This window comes from Terrapene carolina, unplaced genomic scaffold, assembly GCF_002925995.2.
Source record: "Terrapene carolina triunguis isolate 2854851 unplaced genomic scaffold, T_m_triunguis-2.0 Scaffold52, whole genome shotgun sequence".
NCBI classification, from domain to species: domain Eukaryota; kingdom Metazoa; phylum Chordata; order Testudines; family Emydidae; genus Terrapene; species Terrapene triunguis.
In genome coordinates this window covers 442,911-461,824 of record NW_020664403.1, presented here as the reverse complement: position 1 = coordinate 461,824, position 18,914 = coordinate 442,911, and the positions used below count along the sequence as shown (strand labels likewise).

The following is an 18,914-nucleotide window of genomic DNA, read 5'->3' as shown; positions in this document are numbered from 1 at the left end:
GCCAGCCACCACCAAAACATTCATAGGTGTGTCCTCAAAGTCCTTTATTTAACTACTTCTGGTGCATTTGGGTGCTGTAGAGGAAGACACTCTTTGTTGACTAAATGCTGTGGCTTTTCCCAAATTTTCACCAGCAGTTTATTAAGTACTTTTTGCATATACGTAGCAGCTGAGAGACCATTTGAAATATGACAAATCTCAGAAACTGAGCATAGGTTTGTGATCCTTTTGGAGAAACAGAATCCCATTTTAAATTCATAACAAAATAGTTTAAAGTACTATTGTGACTATTATGAACAGCCCTACTATAAAGAAATGGGAAACTCTATGTCTATCTCCATTCTGTATTGGCTTTATCCAGAGTGTCTAGCAATATGAAAAATAGGTACAGTCCAAATTCCAAACCTTTTTTTTTTTTTTTTTTTTTTTTTTTTTTGGCTTGGAAACTTTTCAGGATTCACCCTAGTAAATATGTAGCGTAAATACTGTAATTATCTGCCAACACTGGGCCCCTGAGCACCTAGGGGAGAGGAAAGGTATATGTACACCTGACACTCCAGTCAGAACCCTTTTTTCTAATTGGATCAGCATAGAACCAGGTTTTTTGGTTTGCTGGGGGACTTGTACAACTAACTTTTTTGGGACTGAGAAAGAATTTTTCACTCATAGCCAGATTGGCTGGGGCAGGCGTGAGTTTTTTTCACCTACTCCACAGCAGCTCCAGGATATCATGGGGGTAGGGTCACGAAGTATCATTCAAGTTGTCACAACTTAGCAGGTGGCAATTGTCAAGTGGAAGTATTTGTTCCAGAGGGGGGGTCCAGTTTTCTGATAAACCAGAATTGGAAGTGCATTTAGGGAAGTGTAACATGGTACCTGGCCCCTTAAATGAAATTGGGCCAGCTTCTCCTGTTGTAGTCCTGCTGCACCCTAGTTTGGTGTAATGGGGAGAGTGGGGATGCCCCAGGGAGTTATAAGTGACAGGCAGTCCAAAGGCAACAGAGTTCGGAATCCAGAGTTCAGAGAACAAGAGAGCTCAGAAGAAAGGCAGAGTTGGGCTGCCCTTGAAGGAGGGAGCAGGGAAAGTTTCTTAGTGAGCAGCAAACCAGACCAGGCTGATAAAAACATGAGGCATTTGAGAGGGCTCCACCTACAAACTTCCCCAGGACACCGAGCCACAGCCAGAAAGGGATGAAGGCTCAGAGCAACAGAGGGAGATGCCTGCTGGCTCTCTGAGCTGGAGGGCTGAAGTCTGGGGGATGATGGAGGGGTGAGTTCACTGATGTCTCTGGGTAGGAGCTGGAACTATAGGGAAACAGCTTACATAGAAGAGACTTCCCTTAGAATTACCTTCCTTGCTTTCTTCCTGTTAGATAGTGCCAGCTGTCCCTGACTGTCTTCCTTTTTTGTAGAAAAAGGGAGATGTATGACAAACATTTGTTTTGTGTACACTGTTTATTTTTAGCTCAAGCAAAATTTAATCTGTAATTCTTTGCTCCGTGCTTACGCTTACTGTTAGTTATTGTGAATCAAGAGAGAATGGAAAAATGACTCTAATCAAAGTTCAATAACATTTAATCAATTTTCTAAGTTTCTCAGTTTCTAAGCTGATAATGGCTTTGATCCTAGATCCTGCATGAGTTCCTTCCTTTCTCCAGGATCTGCTCATTATGAGTGTGTGGGAAAGATTCAGCTTCTGCAAATTTACCACAGCAAGAGTAATTAATCCTCTGACCTTTACTTCATCCCTCTGCTCCATTGAACTCATTTGGTTTCTGCACGGACACCTGAGGATTGCTACATCAGAGCAGACTAGTGGTCCATCTAGTCTAGAATTTTGCCTCTGATATTGGCCTGAAATAGATTCTTTAGAGGAAAATATGAAAGCAACATAGTGCACCAGGAAAACACATGTAATAACTGGATACCATGAAAGAATATTTCTGATCTAAGAATTATACCTGATCTAAGTGTGTGATCAGTTTATTCCCTAAGCATGAACATCTTTTTGTTATCCTAGCTTATATGATTGAAGGTGGTATTCTTATAAGTAGTCAATGCTACTTTAATATTGCTATGCTGTTTTCCCTAACTATAGTTGGAACACGAGGAAAAAGCCCAAAGTGCTGCACTAGTTTTATTTCATGTGTGAAACTTTTTGGATCATTCGAATACTCTTGTGGCCTGACCATTTTTTTTTAAGTGAACTTTGATTTTGTTGCTACAATTTTGTGCCTGTAAATAAATGTTGCAACAAATGTGATGGTGCAAATAATTGTGGACACATTTTATAGTGTTTAGATGTCCAACTGTTTGCACCTATAAATTAATGTTATTGTTGTTAACTATTATGTACAGTGTCATTAAATGCACAAATACGTTAGTGAGGCACGTAACTGCATGTTTACAAAGATCATAAATTTTGCCAATGGTTGCTTGAACTCACTAAATGGGCCTAAAGAGTTGGTGGTTGTTGTTTTTTTCTCAAAATTCCATGCTCAACATCGTGGCCACAAAATCAGAAGCAGATTAGAGATGCTTTAAAAAAATAATATTGGAGCCTTTATCAGATATGACACATCTGCAAAATTTAAAATATACATTTCAGGGTGAAAATAAATTGAATTATTCAGTTCTGCAAATCAGACATAACGGACTCAATGAGATAGCAGGGAATTGTGTAACAGGAAGCGGGGAGGTGGTGTTGAGTGTAACATTCTGGCTTAGCCAATTGCATTTCAGTACAGTAAAAAATAGCAAAACGTTTTGCATTAGGGCTCTTCCAGTGTTAGAAGTCATTAATAAAGAAAGATATCTAGATAATCTGATTTAAATCAATACTGATTGCTTAATGAATCTGTTGCTTTTTGGTTTAACCCATTTAAACTATTTGAAGGGCATAAAAGTGATAATGAGTTACACTGAAATGTACTCCAGTTTAGGAGAAGGAAACATAAATAATAAGAAATAAAAAAATTAAAAATTGTGTGACACACCACCAGTTGTTCTGTTTTCCTTAATTGTCATGTATCCTGCCATGTCCTTTATCTGCTTAGTCAATTTACAACTAACACAGCAGGTTGTGAATTTTTAATAGGCTCTCTTCAAGGAAAGAAAAGGTCAACATTAACATAAAATTCTTCTTTAAGATTTGTGGCACAAACGTTTCACAGCAGAGAACAGGTGTTGCTGGAAAACTAAAATCTGCCACATCAGTCTAGTGAAATGACTCTTTGTGTTAAGTAAGGGAGACGTGAATGCTTTAATACAGCATAATGACTGCAATGGCTTGAGCATTGGCCTGCTAAACCCAGGGTTGTGAGCTCAATCCTTGAGGGGGCCATTTAGGGATCTGGGGTAAAAATCTGTCTGGGGATTGGTCCTGCTTTGTGCAGGGGGTTGGACTAGATGACCTCCTGAGGTCCCTTCCAACCCTGATATTCTATGAAATAGAAAATGAGTGTTTTTTTTCAGTCCTCATCTTGTTTTTTTGCATGCAGAATGACTTCATGTCTTAAAAAAACTGACCCCCTTTTTAAAAATATTTTCTCTCTCTCTCTCTCTCTCTCCTCTAGCTTCACTCTGACCAGGACAAGGGAGATGGGTCTCTCAAGTACATTTTATCAGGAGATGGGGCTGGTACTCTTTTTATTATTGATGAGAAAACAGGTGACATTCATGCCACTCGGAGGATTGATAGGGAGGAGAAAGCCTTTTACACCCTTCGTGCCCAGGCTATTAACAGAAGAACTCTGAGGCCAGTGGAGCCTGAGTCAGAGTTTGTCATAAAAATCCATGACATTAATGACAATGAACCAACATTTCCAGAAGAAATATATACTGCTAGTGTTCCTGAAATGTCAGTAGTTGGTAAGTAGTGATTTCTGGTGTAAGGACATACTTTTAACTATGATCTTTAAAGTAATGATTTCCCCAACTATTATAAAGTCAGTTAAGTCCTGATTTTCACGCAGAAGGTAAGTAATATTAGTACTTTTCTCTGTTTAGAATTAGAAATAGGCCTGAGAGAAAACCCTACATCTGGTGCAGAGTTCAGGGTTCAGACTCTGCAGCCAGATCCAGATACACATTTTATGGATGGAGCTTTTGTCTATTTATAATCTTAAATACATTAATTCAAACTTTGTTGGAATTTGAATGAAAAGATGTGATACATAATTCATGGTTTGATCCAGGTAAATTGTATCCCTCCCTGAAATCTGCAGGGAAAAGGTGAGTGGGGAAGCCTTTGACAAAAACTTCAGTGGAGTGTTTTCTTTCTTTTTTATAAATCGAAGCCCCGCTAGTTGGCCTTCTCTCTCATGGGTTCTGTGACTGAGGAGCTATACTCCCTTGCTCCTGTCTCCTCATGCTGGTGCATTGACAACAGACACAGTCCTGAAGAAGCTTCTGTTCATTCTCTGCCTTTGTTCCCCTCTTTTCATTTTTTTTTGGGGGTGTGGACTTTGTTGTTACCCTTCTGGTTCTCCCACATCTTGCCTGTGGCTGGTGGTAGTCGGAATCCGAAGTGGCTTCCTTGTTGTCTATATGCTTCATTTCACCCTCTGTCCTGGTTCTCAGGCAAGAGCTTTGCCAGTTCTCCTTCTCATTTTTACTCATGGTTGGTACATGGGCAGGAGATGAGCAGTTGATAGGCAGACTCCAATGGAAGGAAATAAAAGTACTGTTACACACTGTGCTACGTGCTGAGAATGACTCTGAGGTAAATGTAAGCCAGTACAAATAATATTCAGAATCACAATTAGTTGACAAGATGCTGAATTCAATTTGTCCTGGTGTATGCAGACTGCAGTGTTGTGATCAGCATCATGTCAGCTAACCTGCTCAAACTTATAGAACAGTCCTCCATATGATGATAACAATTTTACAGAAGAATGTTTTATGATAACAAGTGGTCAATATTAAAAATTCACTATTTGTCAGATTAGCATACAATTGTATATGTGATACCAGTTTCCTACTACGTTTAGAATACAATATAACTTGAGTAACTGTGGAATCTGTTGGTAAATGTTGACTTTTCAGTGGCTACTAAAGTATGACTTACAAGTATATCATATAATGTTTTGAGAGACCTCACTGATCCGCATTAGTATTTACAATGAACAGAAGAAGACATGGACACTAGAAGATAAGAACCCACAGAGAACTTTACAGAACTGTGTGGGAGCATCATCCTGTTAACTGCATCTAACTAGATGCATCTACCATGTAGTCTAAACCTCCCATCATCTCAGAGTTTCAACATTGACCAAGCAATGTTTATTTAAAAAAGCAGTAATGCATTATCCGTGAAGGCACTTCACAGGGTTATATTGGGACTAGGACTGTCAAGCGATTAAAAAAAAATAATCATGATTAATCGCATTGTTAAACAATAATAGAATACCATTTATTTAAATATTTTTGGATGTTTTCTACATTTTCAAATATATTGATTTCAATTACAGCACAGAATACAAAGTGCACAGAGCTCACTTTATATTTATTTTTGATTACAAGTACTTGCACTGTAAAAGGAAAACAAAAGAAATAGTATTTTTCAATTCACTTAATACAAGTACTGTAGTTCAATCTCTTTATCATGAAAGTTGAACTTAAAAATGTAGAATTATGTACAAAAAATAACTGCATTCAAAAATAAAACAATGTAAAATTTTAGCGCCTGAAAGTCCACTCAGTCCTACTTCTTGTTCAGCCAATCACTCTGACAAACAAGTTTGTTTACATTTGCAGGAGATAATGCTGCCTGCTTCTTGTTTACAGTGTCACCTGAAAATGAGAACAGACACTGCAATGGCACTGTTGTAGCCGGCATCACAAGGTATTTACGTGCCAGATGTGCTAAAGATTCATGTGTCCCTTCATGCTTCAACCACCATTCCAGGGGACATGTGTCCATGCTGATGATGGGTTCTGCTCTATAACAATGCAAAGCAGTGTGGGCCGACGCATGTTCATTTTCATTATCTGAGTCAGATGCCACCAGCAGAAGGTTGATTTTCTTTTTTGGTGGTTCGGGTTCTGTAGTTTCCTCATTGGAATGTTGCTCTTTTAAGACTTTTGAAAGCATGCTCCACACCTCGTCCCTCTCAGATTTTCAAAGGCACTTCATATTCTTAAACCTTGGGTTGAGTGCTGTAGCTATCTTTCAAAATCGCACATTGGTACCTTCTTTGTGTTTTGTCACATCTGCAGTGAAAGTGTTCTTAAAATGAACCACATGTCCTGGGTCATCATCTGAGACTGCTATAACATGAAATATATGGCAGAATGTGGGTAAAACAGAGCAGGGGACATACAATTCTCCTCCAAGTAGTTCAGTCACAAATTTAATTAACGCATTATTTTTTTAATGAGCATCATCAGCATGGAAGCATGTCCTCTGGAATGGTGGCCAAAGCATGAAGGGGTATATGAAAGTTTAGTATATGTGGCATGTAAATACCTTGCAATGCCGGCTACAAAAGTGCCATGCAAATGCTTGTTCTCACTTTCTGGTGACATGGTAAATAAGAAGAGGGCAGCATTATCTCCTGTAAATGTAAACAAACTTGTTTGTCTTAGCAATTGGCTGAACAAGAAGTAGGACTGAGTGGACTTGTAGGCTCCGCAGTTTTACATTGTTTTGTTTTTGAGTGCAGTTATGTAACAAAAAAAAATCTACACACAGAGATTGCACTACATTACTTGTATGAGATGAATTGAAAAATATTAATTCTTTTGTTTATCATTTTTACAGTGCAAATATTTGCAATCAAGAATAAAATACACTTTGATTTCAGTTACAACACAGAATAAAATATTTATGAAAATGTAGAAAAAACATTCACAATATTTAATCAGTTTCAATTGGTAGTCTATTGTTTAACAGTGCGATTAAAACTGATTAATCACAATTATTTTTTAATTAATCACATGAGTTAGCTGTGATTAATCGACAGCCCTAATTGGGACCCTACAAAACTGGTTTGAATGATGAAGGGATTACAACAAGGTTATTTAGCTTCAGTGATTTTAAAATGGAACACACAAATAATGTGAATATATAAATTAGAGCTTTTCTAGTATCATAAGTCTCAGCAAATGTCATGCAGCTTCAATTATGGAGAAGATTTTGACAGAACAGTTCTGTATCATATGGAAAGGAAGGCATATGGAAGGAGCTGGGATTGGAAAAGATATCTCAGATCATCAGTCCCTTCCTCACAATCTTTCTCTAAAAGACATCCCATTAGGCTGTATATAAACTATTTTTGGATACATTTAATGAAAGTGATTCAATGCGTTCATTTAAAGTATTTTCCTAATGTACAATACCTAATGTGAATGATTCCATGTTCAGTTTCAGCCGGTTGGCTCTCAATTACAAAAAAGCCCCTTTCCTGTAAATGCATCTGAGATATTCGTGACTTATAGTTTCATGTGCAATCATTATTCCTCACATTCAGTTCAAAGTTTTGCACTCTCTGGGTCTGTAGGTGCCAGTATGTACTTCATGTCACCAGGTAAACAACCTTTGAAACCGCTGCACTGCAAAAAAAAGAGTACTGCATCTCCTAGGCTCAATCCAGTGCAAATGTTGAAGGTGGATGGATAATATTTATATACCTGGAATATGCACTAGTTATCAAAGAAAGCAAAATTTGTGTATTCTGAATATAGTGGATCAAATCCTGCCCCTTTTACTTACACAAGTAGTCCTACAGAAGTTAATAGGACTAAATTCTGTGAGTAAAGAGCAGATTTGGACCACTGTTTTAGCTCAGTTATAACAGCTACTCAAACAATTAACTGTGAACAATTTTATTTCACAAATGTAGCCTTTTTTCTGTTTGTGAATTGCCAGCAGGATTTTTTTCTAGGCTCCAGGCAGTATAAATACAAATTCAAGGGCAATTTTCTAACAGGCTGAAATAATGCATAAGATTTTTCAGCTGAAAGCACAGGGCCTGAGTTTTTACTGCTGTGCAAAGTGGATGTAAAATGCTACCAAATCAGAATTTTGCACTCACATTCATGGGTAATAGTGCTACCCCTTTTTAACCCTAGTACTTAGCCAAAATTAGTGGTTTGTTTCATTTATTGATACATGTCAGAAACAATTAAGCTGATATTGATGCAGTTATGCTTATTTACTAAGAAAGTACAGCATATCTTGTTTCCCTGAACACAGCAGGATTTAAACAACAGAAGAGTTTTTTTTTTTCACAGTTCCAAGCCCCTAGCCCGCTCAACACCTAGCCCAAAAGCTCTCTCCAGGCATTTCTGCAGTGTTCCCAGTGCTTGTTCTAGGTGTGACCTTGGCTTTCTGCTGCTTCCCTCTCAGCTTCTGTGCTGTTTCTCCTGCTTCTCTCTCAGAGACAGGCACAGACATCACCACCAAACAATACCCAGGCAAACCCCTTTGCTTATATGTCTTGCAGTTGCCTATGTTTTGGGCGGTGATGTGCCTTTGTTTTGGGTGAAGGCTGTTATTGTTTCTTCTATCTGGTTCCATAAAGAAGCTTAATTGTTTCTTACATGTATCAATAATAAAAGGCAGATATGACAACCATCAGTTTAAAGGAGGTTTAACTCAACCCATAACAGTAGCATTTTATGCCCATTTAGCACAAGCATAAAAATTACACAAGGCGCAAAGTGAAAGTGCTTAAAATAGGGAGTGGGTCACAGACCCTATTCAATAAATAAATAAAATAGAATTTACAAACCCCTTTAAGCACTGGGAAGAATAAGGTCCATTTTTTTTTCCAAATAAAGTTACAAATCATTGAACCTAGGCTGAAAGTGCCATCTCAGCCATAACCATAATATCACATATTATCTTTTTATTCTGTTTCTGGAATAATTGTCCTTTATGAGAAAGTCCTATACAATTTTATAGAAAATCATATCCTTTCTATAGGCTCTCTTAAGCATCTGATAGAATTTAATGAAGAACTTTTTAGTGTTCTATGGATTCCTATTGCATTCAGCCCTATTAAAATCTACAGAATTTCTCTATAAGGTCTCATCTCTTTTCCAAGAATTCTTAAAAATAATCAATAACTGTTCTGCAGTTTACTCTGACAGTTTTGCCCGAACTCTTGGGTACATCTTTCTATGGCCCTTTTTAGTTCTAACATTTTACTAAGATTTCATGTACCATTCCCTATCCTTCAAACAAACCTGTCAAGTTTTTAGCCCCCAGGATTTTCCACAATTTGCACAAGTGAAGAGTATCATTACCAGTCTGCATTCTTCACAGAAGGCCAGATATGTGCCCTGCAGCTCCATGAGTGCACAAGTAGGAAAAGGGTGGAAGAGGCAGCAGTAAGACGTAGTTAAAATCCTGGTTCTCCCTGGATAGGGCGAACAGATATCCCAATATTATTGGGACTGTCCCAATATTAGGGGCTTTGTCTTATGTAGGCAACTATTTCCCTTTCCTGCCACCCACCTCCCCTGGAAAAAAAAAGGTGTCCCAATATTTCACGCTTGTTATTTGGTCACCCTATCCCTGGAGCATAGGGACTGTTCCCTCCTAGTATCCCTTTGATCATGAAATACCCCAAAGAGAATAGGAAAGGACTCAGGATTATTCCCCCAGTATATCAAACTGTGGAGCTGCCTGGACATGCCTGCAGCAATATGCTGCTCTTCCTTAGGTTGGGGTAGTAGCTAGTGCATTCCTTGTGCATTTAGGAATTCTGCCTCTGGTTGTGGTATGAGAGAAATGTCTGAGAATGTCACCCTGCAGTATTACCTATTTTAGTCTTTTGTTCATGACCCGTATTATCTTGTTCATTTTTCCTCTGTGCAGGTCATGGGCAAAGATGAGGACCTTGCATTTAGGTCAGTATCCCAGTAAGGCTGCCCGCTGCCCTGATGTCTTTATGTAGATTACTGTACATATCCTCTTCCTTCATTCTTTTCCTCACTGAGTCCCAAAGGATTACCACTTATAACTTTCTTCTTTGTTCTTTCCTGTCTTCTTGGTGTTTCTCATGTTTCACTGAGGGTTTCTTCTCATGGCTGCAGATAAATCCATTTTCTTCCCTGTGCTTTTTCCTTTGGACTCTCTGCTAATATCCTTCAGACAAGAATAGACATTTCTGACTTTAAACCTGATGATTCCTTTTATGATCTCATCCTTTCGTTCCTTTCAATTATTCTTCTCTATTCATCATTTCCAGCCAAGGAATTCTGTTCTTTAATCACTCCCTTAGCCTTATCTCACCTCATATCTTCAGGGTTTAGCAGCACCGCCTATGAATTCCCCAAGCTATGATTTTCTTCACATCTCTGATGGCTATCATCCTTCCTAGTTGTTCTTCTAGCCCTCTAATCAATTCTGCCTTCCTACATTATGGATATCAACGTGCACTTCATAAAGGTGTAACCTCCCTCTGGGTTTACATGTGGACCGCAACTTGGGCATCCCACAGTTAGCCTGTCATCTTTAGACATAGTTTTCCTTTTGTCTTTTTCTTCAGAAGACCAATAGAGACTATTTATAGCTGCCACTGCTCTACTTGCTCCCCAGGTTTTTTGTTCATTCTCTCATTAGTATGATACGTCCCCTTTTCCCACTGCTAAAATATCATAGCAATAATTGTTTTCTATACCATTCCCTTCTGATTTAAATCACTCACCATGCTAACACTTTGGATATTTTTATTTTTTCTTTACTTCTTTCTGCTAATTCCCCAGCAAAACCCTCCCGCATATTGCTCAGCTAGAATCTCAGAATGACAGGTTTTAATGGCTCATATGATTACATTCCATCTTCACATTTCTTACCAAACATTTTTTCAATCCACTGCACACTAAAATAAAATCTACAGTCAGCAGCAGAAAAATCCAAGGAATAATGATTATTATGTTATTTTTTTGAAAGGCCACCCAAAAAGGTTTACACAATCTCTAATGCTATGCTTGTCTCCAGCACCTTTTTGCCCACTTACTCGAATGCCAGGTACCTAGATGCTCTTTCTGACATTACTTTCACTGAGTCTATCTCCTCTCCACATAATTTGCTGCATGTAATATAGCGCTCACATTTCAAAAATTAACAAACTGGAAAGCATATGCAATTATTTCCCCTCTTTTTCTCTAGAAACAGCAGATAGATGTCTGCCATTTCAGCATGCTGTTTGTATAGATACTCCAGCAGAAGGGAGCTTAGTGTGTAGTTAATGCACAGAACTGGGAGGGAGACGGTCTGACTTCTTCTCCAAGCTCTGCCATGCATTTCCTATACGACTTTCTTCTTGTGAATTATCCTGTCTGATCCTTACCTAATTTAAAGGTTAAATTCATGAATATTTGTAAAGTGTTTTAAGATGCTTACATGGAAAGCACTATAAAGTGTGAAGTGTATTAATATTATTATACCCAGTTTAGGTCAGACATTAGAGATGTTCAAAAGGTATCATTACAGTTATTTTCAGACATGCCTTCTGAGAGCTATAATATTCTAGCAGATGGCTATTTAGTTATATTATGTAAATGCTATTGGCCTGATTCAGCAGTGGATTACTCCACTGTGTGGCATAAAACGTGGAGTTATCGCAGGGTAAAATTGGATTAATGCAATTGTTCTATAAATTATATATAATGTACCAGATTCACCAGTACATTCCAGCTACTTTGGTCTATTTACAGAGTAGTTGGAGTGTGCTTGGTGAATCCTGGCCCTTTTATGTCCTACCATACAGTGGTAGTCTCAGCTTTATAATGTAAGAGTCAGAGTTTGCTCTCAACATGTAGCTCTGCCTCCTACCAATTTCATCAGGAGTTATGTATGTACATCCAAGGGACAGGATTTAACTGGAGGGCTGCATAGAGCAGAGTATTTACAATTCTTCTTTCACTAGGAAATGTCTCTTAAGTGCACTGGACATGATTCTTCTCTCTTACAAATTTTCCATTAATTTGATAGTTATTCCTGATTTATACCAGGTGTAAGTAAGAGGAGGAGACTCAGATCTGCTATTTATTTCAGTAATGCCATGAGATACTTACCCATCGAAAATGGTGTACCATATCACGGAACATCAAAAATGCAACCTATTTTCATGGGTTACCTAAGCTGACTTCATTTTAAAATGGAAACATTGATGAAAGACTATGCAACACTAAGAGGTCTGATCAATTTGTTTCAGTATTTTTCAGTACATTACTGAATTGGCAAACAAAGGGGAAGCAAGGATGTGCAATCATTTTGCTTGGATTTCAGAAAAGCTTTTGATACTATTCCCACAAAAGACTGATCCACAAAGATTTGATCTATAAAGACTAGTACATGGGAGAGCTATTGAAATGGATTAAAAATTGGCTACCAGATGAGAAACAAATGGTTTCTCAAGAGGTAACTATAATTTGAGAGAGGTAATGACTAGATAGTGTTGGAAGGGGCAGTCAAGGTCCACTTTTACATACCCTGAATAGCCTGAAAGAGGGCTTTGTTTCAAAAGTGGCTAAATGTGCAGATGAAACATAAAGCAAAGCAGCTAACACATTCAAATTGATCTGAATAAATTATTTTTTGGGGCTGATTAGACACTCATGCAATTCAGCGTAGCAAAATAGAAGACAATAAGGCTGCAGGTTAGAACAAATCATAACTTGAGCTGGTAGAATTATTCATTACGAATAAGTATCAAAGGGGTAGCCATGTTAGTCTGGATCTGTAAAATCAGCAACGAGTCCTGTGGCACCTTATAGACTAACAGACGTATAGGAGCATGAGCTTTCGTGGGTGAATACCCACTTCTTCAGATGCATTATGAATATATTATGTAACTAAATTAGTCTTTTTTTCTGTTTGGCTAATCTCAAGATCCTTATTGTAGGTGAGATTGTGTCTGATCCCTGTGTGGTGCATGGAGAGGGTGCAAGGAGCTTTACTTTCCTTTTATGCTCCCTGCTACCACCCCTGTGCAAGGGCCAGACCCCAGCAATATCTCCTACATCCAAAGGAGGCACAAGTTTAACAGAGTTCATGCTTTGCCCCCCCAACCACCATGTAGCAACTGGCCAGGTGAATAAAGGGAAACAGGCAGCACCATCCAAAGAGGTGGTACAGCATTGAAAAGTTCAATCCCTCACCAAACCTGCCCTCCACCCCACAGCGGGTAATGTGTCTCCACATTGCCCTCAGCATGACACTATCTGGTAATGAGTGAATTGATGCAAAGCCCAAGCCTGCTCCTGTTGATTTCAGTGGGAACAGGGTCAAATATGTTGCCTTCAGAAGGACCGTGTGTGTGTGTTTACACTGCAGCTGGGAACATGCTTTCCGGCCTGAGTAGACAGACTTGTGCTAGCTCGGTTCAAGCCAATGTGCTAAAAATAGCAATGTGGACATTACGGCTGGAGCGGCAGCACAGGCTCTCGAGCCCGCCTGACCTCCTGGGTCCAAGCTCAAGTGACTAACCCGATCCTCAGCTGGTGCCACAACATCCACACGACGAAGTTGCATTGCATCCGACGAAGTGGGCATTCACCCACGAAAGCTTATGCTCCAATACATCTGTTAGTCTTAAAGGTGCCACAGGACTCTCTGTTGCTTTTTACAATATCCACACTGCTCTTTTTACTGCACAAGCTGGGCTAGCATGAATCTGTCTACTTGGATTGGGATGCTTGCTCAGAGTTCCAGCATAGATTTACCTTGTGAAACTGCACTGGGGACACTTTGCAACACTGGTCACTACAGGTATGGAGGTGACAGAGGTAGAGGGAAGGTAGCCAAAATTCTTTATTCCATGCTTAATGTGGTGTGGCTTCAAATGAAAATGGAGTCAGATGTTGTCTGTGCACCTTGAGAAACACAACTGGCGGAGCATAGCTCTCAGAAAGGCATGCTATAAGATCCAGAAGAAAAGAAATAAATGCATAGATTTTAAACAACAACAACAACAACAACAAAAAAAACCCAGAAGGGACCAATAGATTATCTAGTCCAGTGGTTCTCAAACTTTTTTCTTTGCGGAACACTTGAAAATTGGTGAGGGTCTTGGCAGTCCACTTAATGATCTTTCGAAATGTTGTTTGTACCGTTAGCTAACTATTGTAAAGCACTTTGGATAAAAGCGCTATATAAAAAAAATCTTAATAATAATTAACATTTTTTTGTTCTACAAATAAAAGCACACAACTCATATTTTAATATCAGTAGTTTTATCTTTCTAATGCGATGGATGTGCCCTCTCTCCCACACCGCAGCAGCCCCTGAGCTGGGGCTGGGAAGGAGGGGGGTCTCTCCCCCACCACAGCAGCCACAGAGCTGAGGCTGGGAAGGAGGGCCGTCTCTCTCCCCAGCAGCCACAGCCCTGGAGCTGTGGAAAGTCGCCTCTTTCTCTGGCCGCCACAGTCCTACACATCCCAAATTCCCCCTGCCCCCTCTTCTCACCCCACTGCCCCCTCCCACCTACCCCCTCTTTCCCCCCAAGGCCACCACCTCACCTTACATGTGCGTCTTCTCCAGGGTCCAGGCACCTAATTAGTGGAGCCAAGCCTGCGTGGCTCCACTAATTAGGTGGGTTTGCCCTTCATTCTCTTGTGTGTGACCGCCCAGGCGCACACTTTAGAGGGAACTATCCGCTGACCACCTGAATGAACCTTACAGAACACTGGTGGTCCGTGGACCATAGTTTGAGAATCTCTGATCTAGTCTGACCTCCTGTATAATACAGGCCATAGCATTTCACCCATTTAGTCCTGTCCTGAGCCAAACAACTGATGTTTAACTAAAACATGTCTTTCAAAAAGGCTTGCATTCTTGACTTTTTAAAAGTTTACAACAAGCTGTTCAGAGTTAAGAACTAATTTAACAGCAAATAATCAAAAATGGAATTTAAAGCAATAAATGTCCTATTACTTAGAAAGCTCTGTTTCTTTAGAAGCATAGCAAAAATGTAGCGCAAGCTGGCAGTTTCAAATATTTGTATTTCTACATTTTTAAGGTTGCTCTGTAACTTTTTAAAATATTGATTATAAGGAAGGGCATAATTCTTCACATTGTTTCGCTAAATTGCTTTTATATGTAGGAAAACACTGAGCATCAACTTTCCCCTCATTCATTCAGGTTGCAAAGCCATGAAGAGGAATGTAGAGTATTCACATGCTATTGAAAAGAAAAATGGAGAAAGAAAAATGGACCATTTTTTACTGTAACTTCACTTCAATGTCCATGAATTTAATCCTCTCATCAGCATTCATACCATAAAGCAAAATAAAAATACATTATCATATAGGAGGAAGAAATAATATCCAATATCCAGAGTCTTATTACCCTTCAAAGTTCAATCAAATAACACTCAAAGGTCCAGTTCCGCTAAGGATTCAGAAATTATATGTATATTCTCTAATTTTTCCTCCAGATTACCCTCCAGCGAGAACTCTGACAGATCTATTTTAGTTTTGGTAGAAACAGGAGGAGAATGCAATTGCAACATATTTGACTTCCTTTTAATAAATGCTGCTAATTGGTCTGTATAAAACATATGTATATATGAGCATCTCCAATTTCACTCAGCTCTTAAAAGGAAATAGAGATAATTCAGCTAGTAAGTCTATAAACTGCTGCTTAAAGAGGAGGAACAGATATTGCCTTGCATGAATTGAGAATTTAAAGATCGTTCTCTCCACTGCATAATGTGTTACACCATTGTGATATAGGCCCTGATCTTGCAAGTTGTTCTGATATATACAGAAGAGTGTGCAAAGTTGTGCTCCAGCACAGATTTAAGCTCTAAACAGAGGCTTCCATGCTTGGTGGCAGTATATGTCAAGCCCCTTTGTGACCACTCCCTTCTTTGTGAGTGCACGGGGTAAGAAAGGGGGCAAGGCCAGGGTAGAGAATGAGCATATCTCAGGAGACATGGTCTAAAAAGAAACCATCATGCTAATCAGGAACTTAGGTATGCATTGTCTCTGAGGCTTGACTCCTTCTCCTCATTAATGTGTCACTTGCATTAATGCAATAGTGCTCATCATTGTTTATCTTTGCCTTGGATGTGCAATACTTCACACCTATGCTGTTTGGGATCAGGAACCTAAGCCTGACCTGCAATTTGTTGCATGCAGATTCAGCAGTCCATCCACACACAATAAATTGAAGGATCAGAGTCTTAAAACTTAATTTCAGACACAGTAGCAAAAGTTATGAGCACTGTACCCCTCAAAATCTACTCTGTGCCAAAAGATGTAATAGTGTCACAAACAGCTGAGTCAGTCTCTGGTCTGGTGCCTTCCATCATCTAGATGCACATGTGGCTCCCTTCTTAATTTACAGGGTTAAAAATGTACCTTGTCTAAAAGAACAGCCTTACCTTTTATCAGTTCCCAAGATGGTTTTTCAGTGTCACTAAGAAAATCTGTAGATTAGTATATGTCAAAGAATTTTCTAGATTTTCAGTTTTCTGCTTCCTGTGGACATGGTCTTTAGGAATCATTAGTATAACAGAAGGTATTCTAGATGTTTGTCTGTGTTTGTCCAGTCTCCACGTGGAGCCATTTTTTCTATGATTTCTATTCCCAATACCGTTTTCTTAAATGAATTCTGCATTCTATTTTTAAGTGTTCATATGAACATCAACATAAAAAAGCATGTCCCCCCAACATGCTCTTGCCTTATTTTAGAGGTACCCCTTGCTCAGTCATTTCTTGTTTGCTCTGTAGGGACTGAATTCTGCAAGATGCTGAGCTTTCTAGTTCTGGTCCAGCAAAGCACTTATGGATGTGCTTAACATTCAGCATATGTATAGTTCCATTGACATCAGCAGGACTACTCACATGCTTAAAGTTAATCATGTGCTTAAGTAATTTGCTAGGTCAGGATCAGAGTGCTTAGCACCTTTAGAGAATCGTGCTCCAAGCAAAGTAACAGCGTAACCTTTATCCCATACATCCTGCCATGACAATTGCTTTTAGGATCAGTGGTTAGTGTAGATCAGTAAAAGGACAGAAAATTGATTCTGGTTGCTGTTGTCACAGGTGTCAATATTATGCAGTGATGTGGTGAAGGTATGCAAGAGAGGGAAGATAACTGGAACAAGAGAAGAAATGTATCTGAATGACTTCCTGTCCCCAAGAAGTCCAATGGTTAGCCAAGTGGGCAGATCCCATGGTGATAGATGATTTTTTAATTCAGAACAAGAGAAGCAAAAGTATATATGTGTGTGCAGTATATGGAGCTACAATAGATAGGAAACAATCATGATACTCCCCATCACTAGACATGCCATCATTTGGAGTTCAACAGGATGGGGAATAATAAGAAGAAATAAAAAGAAATAATAGTGAGGATGCTTGAAGGGTTTGGGGAGGGATTATTTCTCAGAAAAGTTTGAAATGGCCATGCTATTCCATGAAGTGTAGAAGATTAAGACATTTCAAAATGTATCTTTTAGATAAATATGCATGTTTTATGTAATATGTATTTGTTTTTCTCTAGAGTGGAGAGGCAATGGTGGCTTATATCTCCTTCTTGCCACCGGGGTGAGAAGTGCAGATCTGGGTGAACCATTCAATCTGCTGTCCCTTTAATATTCATGGATCTTTGTATAATGCATTGATATCAGTGCACAGAAAGATTTATGAGACAATCTGGTGTCATTGAAACACAGACACTTTCTTATATTCAAAAACCTAAAAGAAAATAATGGTTATTAGCCAATAATAATCATGTAAGGATATGCATTAAACTCTGCTGCTGTTCTGGTTTGACTTTACTAACTTCGTTCTGAACATCTATTCAGATTTAAGGAAAAAAGTTCCAAACTGCTTCGTACTAGATCCTAAAACTTGAATAAGTAAATACTATTTTTTTTTAAAAATTGACCACAAATTTATATGTAGATGAACAAGCTGAGGTCCCTGTGATGCAGGAGTCAATGAAAATTTCAATGGGATTTGAATAAAAACTAGTGCTTTTGCTCCTCCTTCTGGTGAAATGCAGAACTAAGCTGAATTTGGATACTACAGGTACTTCTGTGGTGCAAGTCACAGCTACTGATGCCGATGACCCTTCATATGGAAACAGTGCCCGTGTCATCTACAGCATACTTCAGGGACAGCCATATTTCTCTGTGGAGCCAGAAACAGGTCAGGAAGCTGATATTGTTTTCGTCTACCACAAGCTGAGTAGTTTTCTTTCTTCTAGAAAACTCACCAAAAGTAGAGCAGATTTGTACAAAGCCAAGCAGTGAAGGGCTACAATGTTTCTTACTTCCTGTGTTTCAGTAACTTACAATCCTTGTAATAAATGTGAAAACCATCTATATTACAGCTACCTAAATAAAACATAAGTTACTTGTATTATTTTGGGTAGGAACTAGAAAGTTGTAATGTAGTACTAATGTTTTTGTTTCTATCATTGTACATAGAGAGAGAGAAGCTGTATTGAAGGTTCTTCACAGAGATACACAGATAATTGGATTGCATTGATAGTGGATGCACGCTTGAAAAATATGTTTTTAAAGACACATTGAAAAGACTCAGTATCGTGGTACTGTGTGTGTCAAAAATGCAGGGATGGATAACGATTGCTTACATGTTTTCCTAAAGGCATCATCAGGACTGCTTTGCCAAACATGAACAGAGAAAACAGGGAGCAGTACCAAGTAGTTATCCAGGCAAAAGACATGGGAGGCCAGATGGGTGGATTATCAGGGACCACTACGGTGAACATCACACTGACTGATGTCAACGACAATCCGCCGCGATTCCCCCAGAGTAAGCAACATTTAATAGTCCTCCTGCACAAGAAAAGCTTCAGAATTAAAGAGTTAAGCAATCGCCATCTGGTTTAATTTAAAGTAAATCTAGATTATGGGGCACACATGAACAAAAGGCTTATGTACAGATTTATTCACTGTTATTAAAGTAGAAAATTAAATGTT

At 38.9% G+C, this 18,914-nt stretch overlaps 1 protein-coding gene across 3 annotated transcripts in view; it reads left to right on the top strand.

Moving 5' to 3' along the window:
• LOC113407695 (cadherin-10-like) overlaps positions 1-18,914 on the top strand; it is a 98,798-nt gene that overhangs the window by 34,227 nt on the left and 45,657 nt on the right. For 2 of the 3 annotated variants that reach the window (XM_029912691.1, XM_029912690.1), the window contains exons 2-4: positions 3,576-3,870; positions 17,998-18,117; positions 18,580-18,747. In XM_029912691.1, coding sequence (XP_029768551.1) covers positions 3,576-3,870; positions 17,998-18,117; positions 18,580-18,747 — 583 coding nt within the window. The remainder of the gene's footprint in view (positions 1-3,575; positions 3,871-17,997; positions 18,118-18,579; positions 18,748-18,914) is intronic. The other variant, XM_029912692.1, reaches the window with a different exon arrangement.